This window comes from Lygodium microphyllum, chromosome 27 (genome assembly GCF_053477565.2).
Source record: "Lygodium microphyllum isolate KBCC chromosome 27, Lygodium_microphyllum_v1.1.10, whole genome shotgun sequence".
Taxonomy (NCBI): Eukaryota; Viridiplantae; Streptophyta; class Polypodiopsida; order Schizaeales; family Lygodiaceae; genus Lygodium; species Lygodium microphyllum.
The window spans coordinates 96,036,265-96,056,331 of NC_141161.1; the positions used below are offsets into that span (position 1 = coordinate 96,036,265).

The window sequence follows — 20,067 nt, forward strand, 5'->3', positions numbered from 1 at the left end:
GGCTATATGCATGAAGAGGTAATTGAAGATCATTATACCCAATATGAAGAGATGGCTTCGGAAGAAAGAAGGGATCGGTTTGAATATTATGAAGAGCAATCTTTTGATCCGAGTCATGAAGTTGGCGAGGGGCACGGGGAGATACTTGATAATCAATATGACCAATATGAAGGGATGGGTTGGGAAGAGCAAGACGATCAATATCAAGACTATTATGACCAATTTTTCGAACCAAGATATGAAGCCAATGATGGCGAGTGGCAAGGGGAAAATGAGGAGGCCTACAGGCCGTATTATGATGATGATGACACATGCCATGTCAAGAGGAACCAGTATGGACCGAGGGGCCAAATAATGAAGGGCAGTTTGAAGAACTTGTGACGGCGCGGGCGAGTATAAACGAAACCGTGACCAAAGAGTTTCCTATATGCCTAGAGGTGGCCTACAGGCCGAGTTACATGTTTGATGGAGTGCTCATTGAGGAGTGCGCGGAAGAGAAGACGACCTGTGGGTCGGATCCATTGCCAGGAGTAGTCCTTGAGGAGTGCATAATGGGGGGCAAGGAATATTGATGCTTCTTCACCGGTTATACTGAATGGCAATGCCCATCCTTGCGCAAGGGCCATGCTAATCTTCTCTGTATCGTTCCAATTTTATCAGATGTCTCCGAAGAGACTCTTTTTTTTTTCGTAAAAGGTAATTGTATTAATTACGAAAAAAAGGTACAAGTTTACATGATTACAAGATACACGAGAGCCCTAAGCCAACGTGTGTAAAATCCCAATACTAGGCCACGAAAAAGTTACACAAGTCATGGCAAAGACCCAGAGGAAATTGCCATATGGACCAAGAAGATCCAGAAAGTAATTCATGCACATGTTGACAATGGTCTGCGGATCAGTGACCATGAGACCTTCGGAATCCTGGAGTCTAGTCATATTTTCTCGAGTAGGAGAAGCATGCAATGCACGAAAGAACTTATGAGTCTGGCAAGCACTATCTTGCAATGTGTCAGTCAAGTTGTGCAGTTTGGCCTGCTGAAAAGATTTTAACTGAAATACTTGAATAAGATCAGCCAAACGCATTGCCAGTGACAGCAGAAATTCATCATCTGGGGTGTCCACTAGCAGCGAACAAACCAACGCCAGTAAGTCCTCCGTTGCGTGTCGACGCCGCCGACAAATAGAGGCATGATGGATCCCATACTGCCGAGCAACCCGCTGCACATTAGATAGCAGCCGTGCAAAAGAAGCCATGCCCTCAAAGGCAAAGTCCAATAGAAATCTCTCAACTAATTGCTGCATATAGCCCTGGAAGATTGGATGCTTCAAATAGGACGAGTTGAAACGTAAAGGGAGTCTTTCCAAAAACTACATAAAAGGTGCAATAGGTTGCGCAAGCATCTCAAGCTAGAGAGGGAAATGGTCCGACAAGGCATATTGCTGCAAGACTTTCATTTCCAGCATCTCGGGAAGAAAATCATCCCCCTGCATGATATACATTCGGTCCAACCGCGACCAGGTAGTTGCATATTGAGCGGAATGAAACGTAAACCCTGAAGAAGAAGGGTGGAGCCAAGACCAGAGATCTTGCTTAAGTACTTGAAGAGCAAAGTCATTCCACACCCGACTTTCTGGAGCATCCATCACAGAATGCCCTGAAGTGGACTGAGAAGAGTCAACACACATATTGAAATCCCCCATCAAAAAACCCCTTCTGCCAAGTGACATGGAGCTCTGCAAAGTCTTCCAAAGATCCCGTCGAGATGCAGGGTCATTCGGAGCATAGAGGCCCAGCAACCATAAGATCTCTCCTTCAAATAAAACTTCGATTACCACAAAGCGGCCCTGTACATCATTTTTTATAAGAACACGCTGGTATTTCTCATGGACAATCATAAGCACGCCAGAATAGTGCATAGCATGTGTCCCTACATAAAACAGGCGAAACCCATGGCAATCCACAACTTTTCCTGCTTCACCGTGACTCTTGTGCTCAACCGCACACAAGACATCCCACTGGTTCTCATGCAAGACAGTCCACATGGCATGTTGCTTATGACGAGAACAAATGCCTCGCACATTCCACGTGGCTATCTTCATATATCTTCAAAAAAGAGAATCAGGAACGAGGCACCTATTGCCTCGATTTCACCTTTTTCGCGAGAACGTCCAGGACACCTTCATCCAGAAAATCAGCTAACACTGCAAAAGAATTCTAGCGGCCCGCTTTAGAGGTAGAGAGAATATCCACTGCCTTGGAAGTGGAACGGTGATAACGACGATCCCAGGGTGTAATCACATTACCTCTAGTATCAAAGGCTAGTTTAGCAGGTGGGCCCTTTGGACCTTCTGTATATACTTTCCTTGTAGACTGATTACGGGGAGCAGAAGGAACCATAGTACGCACAGCATGCTGTGAAGAGAACATTTCTTTCCTGCGCATATACGTGCGCATGGAATCCTGTGAAACTGTAGGCCCAAAATCCGCCAGGCCTGCATCCAACTTTTTCCCTTTTTTAGGACGTGCCTCTTGCCAGACATTGCTACGGGAATCCAAACCCCCGACCTGTTGTTTACCTTTATCCAAAAATTAGGTGGCTGGGGGACCTCCTGTGCCGGAGCATCAAGCACCATGTCATCCATAGGCATCACAACATGCGCATCATCTGAAGACGGTTGCCGCTCTGGGCATTCAGCCATAAAATGCCCCAATTTGCCACAGGAGAAGCAGTGGCCTGCAAAGTTTCCCCATTTCAAGCGAAAGTGCAAAGGATGCATGCCCGAGCAGTTGAGGCGAAGCCACGCAGGCCTTTTCCTGGCCATGTCCCATAACATACATAAACGGTTTCGATTCATGGCCCTTAGGCTTGGGGGAACCAACACCGTTCCCACAACTGCCATCACATCCTTTAACAATGGCCAATAGACCACTGGACAATTTTCCACTTCAATCCACACCGGGCATTCACGTTGAAGCAGGCGCTGAAAGTCTGCCATAGGGCGCCATGGCACCACATGGACCAAGCGGCGATCAAAGAACAATGGCAATTTGGACAGGAGCTCAGCCCAATGCTTCTCTGATTTCAGCAGCACCTCATAAAATCCGCGGGGTCCAAGAAAGATCTCCTCAACACACTCCCCTTGTAATACATGGTGCAGCCACTGACGAATATGGGAAAGCACTGGGATCCTGCCAGTGAAGAAGAGTATGACCGCACGGTCATAAAACACCGAAAAAGATCGCAAAACAGTTTTCGGGTCCACCGTGGCTTCCAGCACTTCATCAGTTCCCGAGTCAGAAAAAGCTTCATGATTATGTTGAACATAATCGCCAAGCAGAGTATTTACAAATTCCAGCAAATGCTCCCAGTCAATCTCTTGCGAATCCACAGAATCGGAGGCAACCTGCGCATAGGAACGTTCTTGAGGATCCGTTGTCTCGTCGGAAGTATGCTTGGAGCGTCCGTAAGCGGCAAGTCAGAACCAGAAGGCATTTCCTCCGTGCAAGGAACCATCTCGTCCGTCTCCTCTGTATTAGAATCCGGACCAAGGGCTGCCACCGTCTAGTCGATAAAAGCCAGATCCAGCCTAGCCATACTTCTGTCCTCTCTCTCTGTTTCTCACTCTCTTGCTCTCTCACTGGCGCTCACACTCTCGCTCTCTGTCTTTGTACAGATCAGTGGGTACTCCGGCCGAGATGCTGCCTCTCTGCCAACTGTCTGGCTTAGGGTTTACCGTAGCTGAGCGCCTCAGCATAAAAAGACCAGCAGGACGAATGGACAGAAGACAGGGCGTTTGGGCAGAAGACAGGGCAGGACAGGGCGAGTCTCTCTCTCTCGTTTTTCCTACACACAGGGCCGAGGCGAACCTGCACAGCCCGGAGGAAAGGCCTGAGGCTACACACAGGGCAGGGAGGCGTGCCCGCAAACGGGCACGAACCAGGGCGGACGGGCGCAGAGTCCGCAGACGACAGCGACAGGACGGGATGGAACGAGACAGGACAGGACGGGACGACAGCGGGACAGGACGGGACGAGACGAGACGGGACAGCCGTGAACAAGGGCAGACAGGCGCGAAGCACGGCGCACGGGCGCGAACGGACGCAGAGCAGGGCGAACAGGCACAGAGCCCGCAGACGACAGCGGGGCGAGTCAAGCGACGGAGGCGATGGGCCAGACGGGCCCGACGACGGAGGACAAGTCGCGCCGCATCCCTCTCTCTCTCTCTCTCTCTCTCTCTCTCTCTCTCTCTCTCTCTCTCTCTCTCTCTCTCTCTCTCTCTCTCTCTCTCTCTCTCTCTCTCTCTCTCTCTCTCTCTCTCTCTCTCTCTCTCTCTCTCTCTCTCTCTCTCTCTCTCTCTCTCTCTCTCTCTCTCTCTCTCTCTCTCTCTCTCTCTCTCTCTCTCTCTCTCTCTCCGTAAAAGGTAATTGTATTAATTACGAAAAAAAGGTACAAGTTTTCATGATTACAAGATAAACGAGGGCTCTAAGCCAACGTGTGTAAGATCCCAGTACTAAGCCACACAAAAGGTACACAAGTCATGGCAAAGACCCAGAGGAAATTGCCATATGCCAGGGAAGCAAGTCCTCCCGAGGGAGCAAGTCCGAGTGCCGAATGAGATCTATCTGCCAATGCAAGAGACCTTTAAGCCGAGCTATGCGTGTCGGTACATTAGAGGCAGAATCAAAAAGAAAGGCATTCCGAGTGGGTCCAATTGTGCCAACATCCCCAGAATCTGAAAAAGTGGAACAAGATCTTCATATGCAACTGTGGCGGTGTGGGGTATTTTGGCCACACAAAAACCCAATCGAAAGGGGTTAGAGAGGATCCCACCACTGTACGCCAAACCTGTGACAAGAGCGACCCGATCTTCTTGGCAAGCGGGCAAGAAATAAATCGATACCGGGCCGATTCCACAATAGTGGTATAGAAGAAACAATTGCCATTCGAGATTCGACGCTTGGAAAGGGCCGACACAAGAGAAAGACCACCAATCATCACCCGCCAAAGAAAGACCTTACATTTGAACGGTGTCTTATTCAACCAGCCCTCCATCACCGTTGTCTTCCACCATGACTGAGATTTCTGCAATCCCCATACAGTATTAGCTTTAACACCCAGCCATTGATGATCTTTGATCAGAAGATGATACACCTGATTAGCAGAGGCCTTTTCCAGACTCAACTGGCCTGCAAGGTCCCAGTCCTGCCAAGGACGATCCACCGCAAGGGCAGGAAAAGGTTGCCTGCCCTGAAGTACCAACAGAAGCTGCTCCCATAAGTCATGGTATCCACGCAGGATTCTGAAAAGTCTCCTGGCCGTACGAAACGATGCGAAGACATTACGACTGGCAAGGGTGGCATCCGCAATTGAAGTCACACCCAAACGGGCCATGCGGTTAAATTTTGGTCAGAGCTCATGTTTGTCTTCCCATGAAGGTAATCTTGAGACTGCCAACAATTCCAATTGAAAGGAGTTAGTATGCAAGCGGTCCTCCGTTGGATGCCAACTCGCCTTTTGGAGCACCACTTTCCAGGAGCCGACCAAATGCAATAATAGAGAAGAGGAGGGGCTGGAAAACCGAGAGTCTGCATTAAGGACATGCCACCAGGAGCCCCGAATTTGTGTATTGCCATGCCGAAGCCCACTGTCCTCCGGAAAACAACGGGCTATAATGGTCCACGGGTGATAAGCCACGCACATAGCGCGAAGAAGAGACCAATGAAGAGCCAGCATATGAGTTTCAACATCCAAAATAGCCCCACCACCCAAGCGTTTGGAGATACAAGTATGTGACCACGAAATCCACGAAATACCTGCGTGCAATGAATCCTTCTTCCATAACATGAAACGAATAGGGGGAGTGAGAGCCTTCAAAGTAGTAGGAGTCCAGGGCAGCAATGGCAAGAAATACGTGAGCATTGGCAGCATAATTGTCTGCGCCACTTTGAGGCGGACATGAAAGGGCCACGCTTGCGACTTCCAATACATAAACTTTGCTGCCAGTTTCTGTGAAATCCACTCCAGTAGCTGCTTTGGCCGAACATCAGCACCCAACGGGTACCCAAGATGCCTGACAATGGAGCCACGAGGGACAACCTGACCCTACCAGCCCAATGACTGTAAATCCGACTCCGTGCAGCTGAGAATGGCTGATTTGAAGGCATTGATGCGAAGACCCGAAGCATGACCAAAGAGTGTCCAAACATCTAATGCATTGCGAATGTTGTCCTTGTCTGCACGCAAAATCATAAAGCTATCATCAGCCAAAGATTGGCTAATGAAGTGCTGCCCCAAAGGAAGAGACAATCCGGCCAGCTGATCAGAAGCTGCCATTGAAGATAACATGGTGTAGATCAATCGGGACATCCGAGTACCAAAACCCATAGCAAACATAAGTTCAGCAATGAAAGACCAATCTAAATAGTCAAAGGCCTTTTCCAAATCCAATTGAATCAATACCACTTCCTGACTAGAGTGCCTTGCATAGTCAATGGCCATTTGCACATTTAAGATATTATCCAGAATGTTGCGGCCCTTAATGAAACCATATTGAAGAGGATGCACAATAGCTGGAAGGTGCTTGTGGAGCCAATTCGCCAGGACTTTGGAAAAGATTTTATACATCGAGCCCATCAATGAAATTGGTCTCCACTGTTGCAACATTGACGGCGAAGGAACCTTTGGAAGCAGTTTGATAAGGCCTTCTTTCCATGAGGAAGGCATGACCCCTGTTTCCCAAACCTGCTGAAACGTAGCCACCAATGGCTTCACCAGTTGGGTAGCCGAGCTCTCAAAGAATTCATTGGTGAGACCATCCCAGCCAGGGCTTTTATCCTTAGGCAGATGTAACAAAACATCCATAACCTCCTCCTCACAAATATTTGCCTCCAAAGTAGCTCGCATATCAAGTGGAACCTGATGGCGGACCAGATCATTGAAGACTGAACGTGCATACGTAACCTGGTCAGAAGGCGACGGAGAAGAACCAAGAAGATCCCGAAAATAATTCCTGCACATATCGACAATGGTGTGCGGATCAGTGACCATGCGACCTTCTGAATCTTGGAGTTTGGTCATATTCTCTCGAGCAGGAGAAGCATGCAAGGCGCGAAAGAACTTATGAGTCTGACAAGCACTATCTTACAAATTGTCAGTCAAATTGTGCAATTTGGCTTGCTGATAGGATTTCAACTGAAATTCTTTAATAAGATGGGCCAAACGTTGCGCCAGTGATAACAGAAAATCATCATCTGGGGTATCCACCAGTAGCGAACGAACCAAAGCCAGTAAGCCTTCCGCGGCATGTCGACGTTGCCGACAAAGAGAGGCATGATGTATCCCATACTGGCGAGTGACCCGTTGCACATTAGAGAGCAGTCATTCAGAAGAAACTGTGCCCTCAGAGGCAAAGTCCAATAAAAAACTCTCAATCAATTGCTGCATATAGCCCTGAAAGATTGAATGCTTCAAATAAGACGAGTTGAAACGTAAAGGGAGTCTATCCAACAACTGCATAAAAGGTGCAATGGGTTGTGCCAGTATCTCAAGCTGGAGAGGGAAATGGTCGGGGGACAAGGCATATTGCTGCAAGACTTTCATTTCCAGCATCTCAGGAAGAAAATCATCATCCTGCATGATGTACATTCGGTCCAACCGCGACCATGTAGATGCATACTGTGTGGAATGGAAAGTAAACCCTGGAGATGAAGGTTGTAACCAAGACCATAGATCTTGCTTAAGTGCCGCAAGAGCAAAGGCATTCCACGCCCGACTTTCCGGAGCATCCATCACCGAATGCCCTGAAGTGGACTGTGAAGAGTCAACACGCATATTGAAATCTCCCATCAAGAAACCCCTTCTGCCAAGTGACATGGAGCTCTGCAAAGTCTTCCAAAGATCTCGGCGAGATAAAGGGTCATTCGGAGCATAGAGGCCCAGCAACCATAAGATCTCTCCTTCAAATAAAATTTCAATTACCACAATGCGGCCCTGTACATCATTTTTATTAAGAACAGGCTGATATTTCTCATGGACAATCATAAGCACACCAGAATAATGCACAGCATGTGTCCCTACATAAAACAAGCGAAAACCATGGCAATCCACCACTTTTCCTGCTTCACCGTGACTCTTGTGCTCCACCGCACACAAGGCATCCCACTGATTCTCATGCAAGTCAGTCCACATGGCATGTTGCTTATGGCGAGAACAAATGCCTCGCACATTCCACGTGGCTATCTTCATATATCTTTAAAAAGAAAAATCAGAAAGGAGGCACCGCTTGCCTCGATTTCACCTTGTCTGCTAGAATGTCAAGGACACCATCATCCAGAAAATCAGCTAAGACTACAAAAGAATTCAGCCGGCCAGCTTTAGAGGTAGATGGGATATCCACTGTCTTGGGGATGGAGCGGGGATAACGATGATCCCAGGGTGTAATCACATTGCCTCTAGAATCAAATGCCAACTTAGCAGGCGGGCCCTTGAGACTGTCTGTATATACTTTCCTCGTAGACTGATTACGGGGAGTAGAAAGAACCATAGTACGCGCAACATGCTGTTAAGAGAACATTTCTTTCCTGTGCATATACGTGCGCATGGAATCCTGTGACACAGTAGGCCTAGAATCCGGCAGAGCAGTATCCAACTTTTTACCTTTTTTGGGAGTGCCTCTATCCAGTCATTGCTATGGGAATCCAAACCCAAAACATGTTGCTTACCTTTATCCAAACCACTGGATGGCTGGGTTTCCTCCTGTGAGGGAGCATCAAGCACCATGTCATCCCTGGGCGGCACAACATGCACATTATCTGAAGACGGTTGCCTCTCTGGGCATTCAGGCATAAAGTGCCCCAATTTACCACATGAAAAGCAGTGTCCCGCAAAGTTGCCCCATTTCAAGTGAAAATGCAAAGGATGCATGCCAGAGCAAGTAAGGCGCAGCCGCGCAGGCCTCTTCCTGGTAGTGTCCCATAACATACACAAACGGTTTCTATTCATTGCCCTTAGGCTTGGGGGGGCCAGCACCGTTCCCACAACGGCCATGGCATCCTTTAGCAATGGCCAATAGACAGCCGGGCAATTTTCCACCTCAACCCACACCGGGTATTCACGTTGAAGCAAGCGCTGAAAGTCTGCCATAGGGCGCCATGGCACAACATGGACCAAACGGCAATCAAAGAACAATGGTAGTTTGGACAGGAGCTCAGCCCGATGCTTCTCCGAGTTCAGCAGTACCTCATAAAAGCCTCGAGGCCCAACAAAAATCTCCTCAACACACTCCCCTTGCAGTAAATGGTGCAGCCACTGGCGAATATGGGAAAGCACTGGGATCCTGCCAGTGAAGAAGAGTATAACTGCACGGTCATAAAACACTGAAAAAGAGCGCAGGACAGCTTTCGGATCCACCATTGCCTCTAGAACCTCTTCAGTTCCCGCGTCAAAAAAAGCTTCATGATTATGCTGGACATGGTCGCCAAGCAACGTATTGGCAAACTCCAGCAAATGCTCCCAGTCAATCTCCTGGGAATCCACAGAATCAGAGGCCACCTGAGCATAAGAACGATCCTGATGACCGATTGTCTCTTCGGGTGTATGCTTGGAGCGTTTACCCGCAGGCTGAAAGTCAGGAGCAGGCGGCATCTCCTCTGAACACGGCACCATATCCTCCAGTTCCTCTGCATCAGAATCCGGACCAAGTGCGGCCACCGTTTTCTCTCCCTCCCTCCCTCTCTCCCTCCCTCCCTCCCTCCCTCCCTCTCTCTCTCTCTCTCTCTATGTGTGTGTATGTCTCCGAAGAGACTCTCTCTCTCTCTCTCTCTCTCTCTCTCTCTCTCTCTCTCTCTCTCTCTCTCTCTCTCTATACACACACACACACACACACACATCTCTTCATAGAGAAAAATATAGAGAGGAGAAAAAAAGAGAAAAACAAAGAGGGAAGAGTGAATGCAGTTACCTTAAAGCTTGAAGAATTTGTGATATTCTTCTTCTCCTTCATGACATTCCTTTTTCTCTACTCCTTTTCCTTTGTCATCATCTCCTCCTCCTTCACAAATGGTCCCCTCCCCCCCGTCTTTCTCTCTCTCTCTCTCAAGCTCCCTTGCCTCAACCTCTTCTTAGTTGCGTTGCTGCTACTTAACATCTCTGGAGGCTATCTATTGCATTTCAAGATCCATCAAAGTATGATAAACTCTCCTACTCATACTCTCTATCTCAGTCCTTGAAATGAGAGTTCGAGGGTCAACATTTTACCTCTGCATAGTATGTTTGTTGCATTGAGCATTGTATATATTCATTATTTATTATTCGTTCATTATCTTCTTAGGTGTTCATTGTCTTGGAGTTACCCTAGCCTTAACTGTGTTATTTATCAATTTGTGCTTTGTCGTACGATTGCGTTTGTTATCTATAGACAAGTATTTCCTTACCAATTCTAGCTGCCTCTCCTTTGCAAGGGAAAACCGGAGGTGGCAAAAACTCTCCACATGCGAAGGCAAAGCAAAACAAGGATAACACCCCTTTCTCAAACAAAAACAAAGAAACAAAAGCCATCTAGCAACAACTCCCTAAAAAGAATAGGTTTTGCACACACTACCAAAGATTAGGCCATGCAAACAAGGAGTCTCATACTAAGACCCAAGGTCTCCCAACTAGGGCAAGTCATGACTACATCCACTTCCCTTGGACAATCAAGTGGTGCCTCCCACTACTGCCCCGTCTGCTCCTCTTGGAAACATGTCACTAGACATGTGGCATGCGGATAGCCTCATCCGCCCCTACCTTACAATATTCTTGAAGGTTTGGGTGACTGGTCTACTAACACCACTCCATTAAATTTCTCACTAATAGCACTTTATGCATCTATTATTGGGCCTCCTCCTACATCCCCACCTAGGACTATTTTCTCACCTTGGCATGAGTTTCATTGGCAAAAGACCTATTGATGGCCGTGCGGCGCGATGGTAGCTACACTTAGGCTAGCACCCTTAGGGTACACCACACTAGTCTCGTACTACTTAGTACTCTTAGTTCTTTAGACTAATGAGTCTAACCCATAGATTACTTTGTCCTTAGGCTTTTTTTCCTTTGAGTTACGTTGCTTTCCCTCATTAACACATTCATTCACTTTCTTTTCGCTTATTTTTATGGTGGCTACACACTTAGGCTAGCACCCTTACGGTACACCACACTAGTCTTGTACTACTTAGTACTCTTAGTTCTTTAGACTAATGAGTCTGACCCATAGATTACTTTGTTCTTAGGCTTATTTTCCTTTGTCTTCCATTGCTTTCCCTCATTCACACATTTCTTCACTTTATTTTCGCTTTTTTTTGCTTTCTTTTGCTTTGAAGAATGTCACAAGGATGTGAAATTTTATTGCTTTGCTTTGCAATTTTTTTATAAGTTAATCAAATGTGCCAATGTGACTTGCACATGTGAGGTGCAAGTTAATTACTTCACAGTGTGGGACCCAAGACCCAGAGATATCAGTTGAAGCCAAAGGCAAAAGTTGTAATAAGTTATGTCTGACAAGTACTAGGTGATACCCAATACAAATTTTGACCTAGACCAATTTATTGGCCACTAATGTCAGTGATGATATTAAAGGCTCCACATTAATTAATGTTGGACTAACATTCAATAACTATTCAAGGATACTTGAAAGACAAATTGACCTAGCCAATTCAATTATTGACTGGTGAAATTAATTTTCTAAGGTTCAATAACTGCTCAAGAATACTTGGAAGACAAATTTGCCTAGCCAAGTATATACGACCAAGACTGAAACACAAAGACTCATACAAAAACAAGCAAAACTGTTTAAAAATGCTAACTAGCTGTAAAGGGTGTTTTAAATCAACACCCCCTCTCACGCCCAAAACTGAGCCTAAAAGAAAATCAGCAACGAGAGGCATAGCTCCATTGGACTGGCCAACCAAAGTGGAAGTAGGCATAGCAATCTATTGTGGTTTTCTAAGAGGAAGACCTTGGGCCTTGGTACAACACTCCTCATCCACATGGACCGACCTCTAACAATGTGTGCAAAACCTACTTTTCTTAGGAATTTGTTGCCAAAGGGATGGTGTTTCTTTGGTTCCATCAAAGGAAGTGGTATCATCCTATGCATACAAGTTGCTTATGCATGCAGGTTATGCTATGTACAGTTACAATGATATTGAAATAAAAACAGAATCTTTTTGCCTTCGCATCTTGTAAGTTCTTACCACTAGTGGTTTTCCCTCCCAAAGAAGAGGCAACCAACCCTCGCCCCTCTAAATGGATATGTGTGGAGCACTTCTTGTGGACTTGATCATGCAGCCTCGCATAACGCAAGAACTAACACTCAAAACTCATAGAAGATCAGCAATATAGGTAGTGAGATAATGTGTTGGATAAAATGGAAGTATTTGTCGGGTAACTTATTGAAGCAAAACGTGACCTGATTGTCGACTTCGGGGAGCTAGTAGTGGTAAACTTAGCGAGTAGCCGCCGCTGATATTCAGCCAACTTGACTTTCAGATCATCCCCTTCCTTAATGGAAAACTCTTGAAGCTCAAAATAGAGATTGATACACCGAGTGTGATCTTGTGCCGCATAGTTGGCAATGAGATGACTTCAACACTCAAATGCAAGGGGAAAATGTTATAACTAAGAGTGGAATTCAGGAAACAATCCCTATATTATCTCAACATTGGATGTGGCATTGCGGGCTCTCCATTGACGGATGTGATCAGGGTGAGCTAATCAAGAGTCTACGGTGCTAATGAGTCATGACGAAGTTCCAAAGTCCCCGAGATTCAAGCACTTGTTGTGTGAAGTTTGACCAAGTGGTGAAATTCGATCCATTAAAACGTGTCTTATCTGTGAAGGCATTCTTGGGTTGCAATAGGAGTGGTAGTGCTAGGAGATGGAGATACGTAATGGGAGTAGGGTGGATAGGGGGGATAAGGTGGAGAAGTGAAGTATACTTGGAAAGGAATCCTAAAGTGTCCACCATGCATACAAGAACTATGCATAGCAAATCCAAATGTGGAGAAGGGTGGACTGGGAATGGGTATGGTAACTGCTTGTGGAGCCCAAGATGGAGGGATAGAGACATGAGGAGCAGAGGATGGAAATCCCTGCATAGAAGTGACCCAAGGGATATGTGACAACAATCCATAAGCAGAGGATGAGTATCCTTATGTCTGAAAGGTCGTGCGGTGGGTTGGTGAGTATCCACGGGTAGTGAGAGGAATGCCCATCACAACCGTCCCTAAGTGAAAGGATGTGGTAAAGTGGGGGTACGTGGAAGGTACAGTGTTAAAGGTGGCATTCCCCCTAACAATGAGCCAAGTGGTGGAGTGATTGGAGGGTAGGAAGATGGTGGGATGGAGAAAAATAACGTGTTGGGAGCAGAGATTGAAGACCCAAACCCTAGTGTGGTTTCAGCGGAAGTGGAATGTAATCTAAGATTTTGAAATGAGGATGTAAATAGATCAAAATGTGGAGAAGATAGTGGTGGAATAGGAGAGAGTTGAGAAGAGTGGTTCACTTGCTCAAAAGAAATAGATGGTAGAGATATACCTAATGAAGGGCGTCTGCTTGAAGAGCCCCCTCTATTAGAGTTAACATATTGGAAAGCATCTGGATCTTGCACACCAAAAGAAGAAACAGGAGAGCGTTTTGGCTCATACAACTCAAAAGGGTTATATGAACCTGGCACAAGGTCTGGATATGATGAAGGAGATGTCAAAATGCACAAAATGTCGTGGTCCCTCCAAGATTACAGAGATAGCCAGTCTCACGAATTGATCCAAATGGAATAGTAGCACTTGTTGGAGGAGTGTAAACCAAACTATACGTGATGTGCAAGCACTCTAACTCTTTGTCTTGAACGAGAAGAAGAAGATGATAATGGTGAAGGTATGTTTACCGCCGCCTCGAGACCATAATCCCTTCTCAGAGCCTGCGATGATAGGAAACCCTGATAGGGTGTCATAGGATCCGAAGAAGAAGGTGTCTGATACATTATGAGTCAGAATCGAGTCGCATATGAGTCTTGCACATAGACTAGCCTCCACAATCACTGCATGTTAGTCCTAGATTGAAATATAAAACAGAGGTTAGTAGTGAGATGCTTTGTCATGAAGATATGAAATTTCATTGTGTTGCTTAGCATTTGATTAAAAGTTAATCAAATGTGCTAATGTGACTTGCACATGTGAGGTGCAAGTTAATTATTTCATAGTGTGGAACCTAGGATCTGGAGATATCAGTTGAAGCCAAAGGCAAAAGTTGTAATAAGTTCTGTTTGACAAGTACTAGGTGATATTGGGCTAAAACACACTTTAGAGCTGATTAGCATTTTTAAACAGTCCCAAAACACGCTTAATTAATGAAAAACGCAAATTTGGTGTGCGGTTTAGTGGTTCCCCAAAACCCTAATTTTTTTATTGATGCATGCTTCTTGGCCTTCATAACTCCATTACTAGATGCAATTGAGGGAACATAAATGATTTTTTACCGAGCAGTGATTGAAGGCAAGCCTCTTTCACAACCCAAAAATGAGACATCAAGGAGTGCTAGTTAGGGAATTGACTTTGTCAAAAGATGACTCAGAAAGATAATTTTCAAAGTTTCTCGAACTCAACACAACCAACACACTAACACAAACTAGTAACTATGCCTCTTGTAACCTCAATAAAACTCAAGGTAAAGCATCGACAAGATCAAAACATTTAACATTGGCCTCGAAATAACAATCACATTCATACATCTTTGAAATTTGCTACACCACCTTCGGCATCCAAGTTTCTATAAATAGTCGGACTCCCCACCATTCAACCTTGTCCCTTTAGTGCAAGTTCTCACTCCTCTGCTGTGTTTGATAGGCCAGCCCACAAACTGCCTCCTTCTTCGTGTGTTCAACTCTCCATCAGCCAGGCGACAGGTGGCAGCCCTTCCTCGTTATTAGGCATCAACCTTGCAATCTACATTCTGCCTTTTCACCCCCATGTAGTAACCAGTGACCGTGTTCTCCCTATTGGCGACTATCTTCTCCTTGCTGGCGGCCATCCTACACCTACATTTGCAGCTTCCTGCTGCCACCCTCTACTCCAGGTACCTTCCTTGCTATCACCTCCGTCATTTGACCTTCGGTGATCAACATTTAGTGTTTTCCTCGACTTCCATACTCTGACCAATGGTCAATGCATTTGGGATCCATCTCCAATGGACGTCACTCTCTGACAATGCATTGCTCTACCCTTGGGCATTCTGTACACTCTTACATTCACTTACAGCATTCATTTGCTTCAGAGTTTCTTCTCTCTATGTTTGTCTCTGTGTTTGAGTTTTGAGTTTTTGTGTTTTGTGTTTAGGGTTTGAGTTTTGCTTGTCTCTATATGAGTCTTTGTGTTTCAGTCTTGTTCATGCATGCTTTTACACGGGTCCTTCCTTGGCTCGAGACATGGGAAATTTACTGTTCCTTTGTGGTTTTATCTTCCTTGGAGACTTACTCTTCTATCAACATGAAGGCTTCCCCTCCTGAGGTAGATCTTGCGACATCTCTTGATGCTATCACAACAGTAGCTTCTCCCTAGCTCCTCCAACTAGGGTGGTTCATCCATAACCTTCTTCATGATTTTCGGCACCACAAATAGTCCGACATCAAGTTTCTCTTTCTCCTTCGGCATTGACATCGATAGTTGAGAGGGGGTTCTTACCCTTTCTTGGTATTCTGCACATTCTGGCACTTGTCTACGACATCAGCCTCCCTTCCTTCCTGTACCTTGCCTTTGCCTTACATGATCATCATCATCTTTGTAAAAGGGTGCTTCAACAAGTAAACAATTTTCCCATAGGAAACATTATTCAATTGGCACCTTACTGCATGCACATTCTCATCATGTAGCATTACTCTTTACATCTCATTGTACAGAGTACCCCTAAGTGGATCTGGAGTTGTTTTCACCAGCAATTCTTTTACTCCCTTACTACCACCTCTCTATACTTCTTCGCCCTTGTACTTCGTCACCGACATTCACGAGTGGTCGAGATAACTTATCTGTTTTGTGATGTGGTGAATCTAACCGTCCCTTTCATTATCCCCCTACGGCACAATTACTTAATAGGACGAAGATCTTATTCAAATCCCTTTTTCTGGGCATTCAATGTGGTTCCATTTGCCTTTGCAGGTCCTGGTAGGCCACCGGCGGATAGCTGGCAAGCATCCTTTGTCCGATGCCTTAGCCTCTCTGGATTGATCACTTGGGCTCCCTTGGTAAGAGTTACCATCACCTTTGTAGTCTTGGTGGGCCATTGGGCAACCGACGTGCACACTTTTGTTCGATGCCTTGGCTACTTTGGGGTGGGATGCCCAGGGGTAAAATGAGCTTGAGCTTTTCTTATAGTCTCTTTCCGGTTCTAGTTTTGGGCTTGAGAGGGGGTGTTGAGCTAAAAATGCATTACAAATTGATTAGCTCTTTTAAACAGCCCAAAACTCAAAAATCACCAAACTTTAATTGAAAAGAAATGTGTTCTTAGAGAGTTCCTATGGGAGGATCCTCTATATCTATAACAAGACAAGCTGCCCACCATTCAGCCTAACCTTGTTTGTAGGTTACATCAACCCACACACACTCCATTGCTGTTGGCGCCCCTATTTCTAGCCTTCGGCCCTCACCTATCTGCTATCTAGCCATCATCAACTGCAGCCATGATTATTCCAGTCCCTGGAACCCCTTTTTCAGTTGTTACCCTGCTGTTAGGAGAAGCAGACTGCTGCACATGACAACCTAGGTACGACACTAACAAGGATCCAAGCTCTTAACCCAAGGAGGACACATCGATATGGGATTTGTACTATTTTTCATTCTAAGCCCATCAAATTTGGTGAAAGATAAACAAGTTGCATTTTCTAGTCCTTTGTTTACTTCAATTGACATACAAGCTATGGACACAAGTATTCATGATAACCTTGATCCATGTCAATGAGAGTAATAGAGGTGGTTCAAGAAGAAATTTATTAAGTAGCCCATCCTAATCATTTGTAGATCTAGAAGATATTTCTTTTGATGCATCATTGTACACTCACATTCCACCTATCCCACTTACATCTTACACTTAAATTCCACATACATCTCACATTGAAATCCCACCCCATCCCACCCTCTCATTCCACTACACATACATCCATCCATCCACCTTAGCACAATTCACCACAGTGAGGGGAACACGATCCTTAAACACTCATCTTTAATGACCCTATGCTTATGCGCGAGTGGGTAGTAGAGATGCAATACTGGTGGGGATATATTCCCCAAACCAAGCACCTTAAAAAATTTATTCATAAGGGTTATCTACCAATGCATACCAACCCCCTAGTGTTGCCTAGATGATTCAAACATTTGCTCAAACGTCATTACCTAGTGGACCTAGTTTAATATCAAGTGCCTCATCCTACAATATGGCAAAGGCCACAAGTTACATTGCCTTCTCTTACAACACCACATGTTATACAGCGCTCTATTCCTACTTTCCTACCATGTTGTGACATCTCAAAGTTTACACCACACTGTCGTCTCCACCAAGAATGCTATTAATACGAATCTTTGGTGAGACATGTGTTAGATTCTTAGAACTTGTGAGACCTTGTTCAGGGGGTTGGAACCCTAGATAGCCAAACCCCCATTGGGCTCCCCTTGATGTTGTTCCCTCCTAAAAAGCCCATAATGCTTCAGCCATCATTGATTGATGCAAGGTTGTTTATACCTAAATTTCACTCTCAATTACAACACTTTGACCTACCATTTGATCAGTGCGAACACTTGACCAACCTCTACGCAGCTCAAGATAGGACCCATTGTATCAATCTTGACCATGAGCTCTAAGAGTTCAAGATATCTCATCAGGATAATCTTAAGGTCAGTCTAGCCAACTATCAGGGGTTACTAATCAGAGTTTGCCACTACCAGGCTCCTTAAGTCCTTTGATGACCAGTTCACTTTGGTCCTTGACAAGGTGCCACCAAAATACTTGAATTTTATCCAACAAATGATCTCACAACCTACTATGCCTACTTTCTAGGAGTTTGAGTGCTAGATGTTGTGCTATGCATGGTTGTTCAACCGAGTTCATAAGAGGACCCTGATGAGAGACCATCACAACTATACTCTAATACATAATGTTCTCTTAGGCAAGACATTATCCATTTCTTGAGAGCCATTGAGATAAGCTGCAGAAGTTTTAGACAACTGAGGACATCACCAACACAGCAGTAAAGCTTGGGATTAAGGACCAACTGCAGTTGGAAGTCCATTGTAGCTAGACTGCTACTCAATGCAAACTTCTTTGCTATAACCGGATGTGAGTGCTGCTGAGATCACTGTACTGGTCTTACAGAGCTTGCTCTACAGTCTCAGTTTAATCAAATTATTTATGATCTATGGCCGAAGTTACCAAAAGAAACAAGATGGGAAAAAATTCCCGGTACAGCTCTCTCTCTCTCCATCTGGAAGTTTCAATCACAGTCACTAAACAATTGAGAATGTCTGCTGGATCAAGTACAGAGCAGGCGTTATGGTCAAGCAGCCTATCATCCCAATAATTGGACTATCTCTGCATGAAAGATCAGTTTACATGAAACCACGCAGGCAATGTTGAATGGACAAAAACGTGAAATATTCATGTATTGCACGGGCAAATTTACGAAGCTAAATCACATAGTAATCCTGCTTAGATCATTAAATATGTAATAGAGTTGAGAACTCCTGTATATCAAGCTTTAAACTCTTAATGTGACAAGCTTCTAACAGCCCTTACTGGTAAGATTGAATCCAATGACTCTCCTTGAGAGACCCGATCTTTAAATTGCGAGGATTTATCTCGAAGCTCATCATCGGAGAGTGCTGAAACTGCAGCTTCTAAAGAGTTAATGGAGGCGACGGTGGCAGCATACTGCTGTCTGGTTGTCTCCCCTGCATCTGCACCCTTGAAGATGTTCCCAAGGAGGCCACCCAGGGCAGCTACAGGAGCAGAACAGGTGTCTCTCCTCGCTCTTCCATGGACGGCAATCCCTTCTGAGGTCCAAGGGATGCTGCTGCGAGATCCAAAGAAGGAATGGCACTCCCCGGTGTCGGCCGCAGGAGAACGCGCGAGGCCGGTGTAGTGGAGGGAGGAAGGCGAATACAGCACGGAAGGGGAGCAGCTTGCGACGGACCCGAAGGACTCCGAGGCGAGGCAGCAGGACGAAGAGATTGTGCGGTGCGCGTGGGAAGCCATGGCGCGAGATGACGGGCTCGATAGCAGAGACCTTCTTGGCAGTTAGGAAGCCGTGACTAGGCTTGCTCGTTTGGCTTCCTCTCTCTCTCTCTCTCTCTCTCTCTCTCTCTCTCTCTCTCTCAGGTTTCAGATAACGCTGTGCTGGCACGCCACGTAGACGTGAAAATCGCTTTATGCCACGTTGTTTCTTACATGAGCTTACCACAGACCGTGTCATTTTACCGCCAATTGATGTGCACTTGTAAGTCCATGTAATTTTACAGCTGCATGCTGATTGAACAATTGTGGACACAGCACACGATAATGGATGGAAGAGGACTGGGAAAAACCACCAAGGGCAGGTTTCACACAGGGCAGCGAAAAACATGCATTTTTCTTTCTTCCAGCTACATATTCTCCATAAAGGGCAATCATAGATGAGTCAAAAAAACAGCACAATGACAACCTTTTTGCTAAAGACAGAGCTTTTCAAGCTTCCACCCTTCTTCAAGAGGGTGAAGGTGGAAAAAGCTTTCATCCACCTTCAATTGGAGAATATAATGAATTGTTACTATGGCATTGCCATGTCAACTCACTACCCTTTTCTCAAGATTGCTACATTACTATCCAAATCTTCCTAAGGAGAGAGAAGTGTAGGTGAGTATCAAGTCAATGCTTGGAGATATTCAATTCTTCGTGAAGCTGCAACGAGAATGGAGATTGCACACACGAGACAGAGAGAGAGAGAGAGAGAGAGAGAGAGAGAGAGAGGAAGTTATATTTGTGGTACCTCCAATAACCTATTGTGATTGGCATCT

The 20,067-nt window shown here is 45.6% G+C and overlaps 1 protein-coding gene and 1 pseudogene across 3 annotated transcripts in view; both read right to left on the minus strand.

Annotated features, from left to right (window-relative positions):
- AGY1 (Albino or Glassy Yellow 1) overlaps window positions 1-19,366 on the minus strand; it is a 110,708-nt gene extending 91,342 nt beyond the window's left edge. For 2 of the 3 annotated variants that reach the window (XM_087668944.1, XM_087668943.1), the window contains exon 1: window positions 18,812-19,366. In XM_087668944.1, coding sequence (XP_087525070.1) covers window positions 18,812-19,270 — 459 coding nt within the window. In that variant the 5' untranslated portion in view covers window positions 19,271-19,366. The remainder of the gene's footprint in view (window positions 1-18,811) is intronic. The other variant, XM_087668942.1, reaches the window with a different exon arrangement.
- LOC148012627 (U6 spliceosomal RNA) lies at window positions 607-676 on the minus strand (annotated as a pseudogene).
- Window positions 19,367-20,067: the final 701 nt, after the last annotated feature.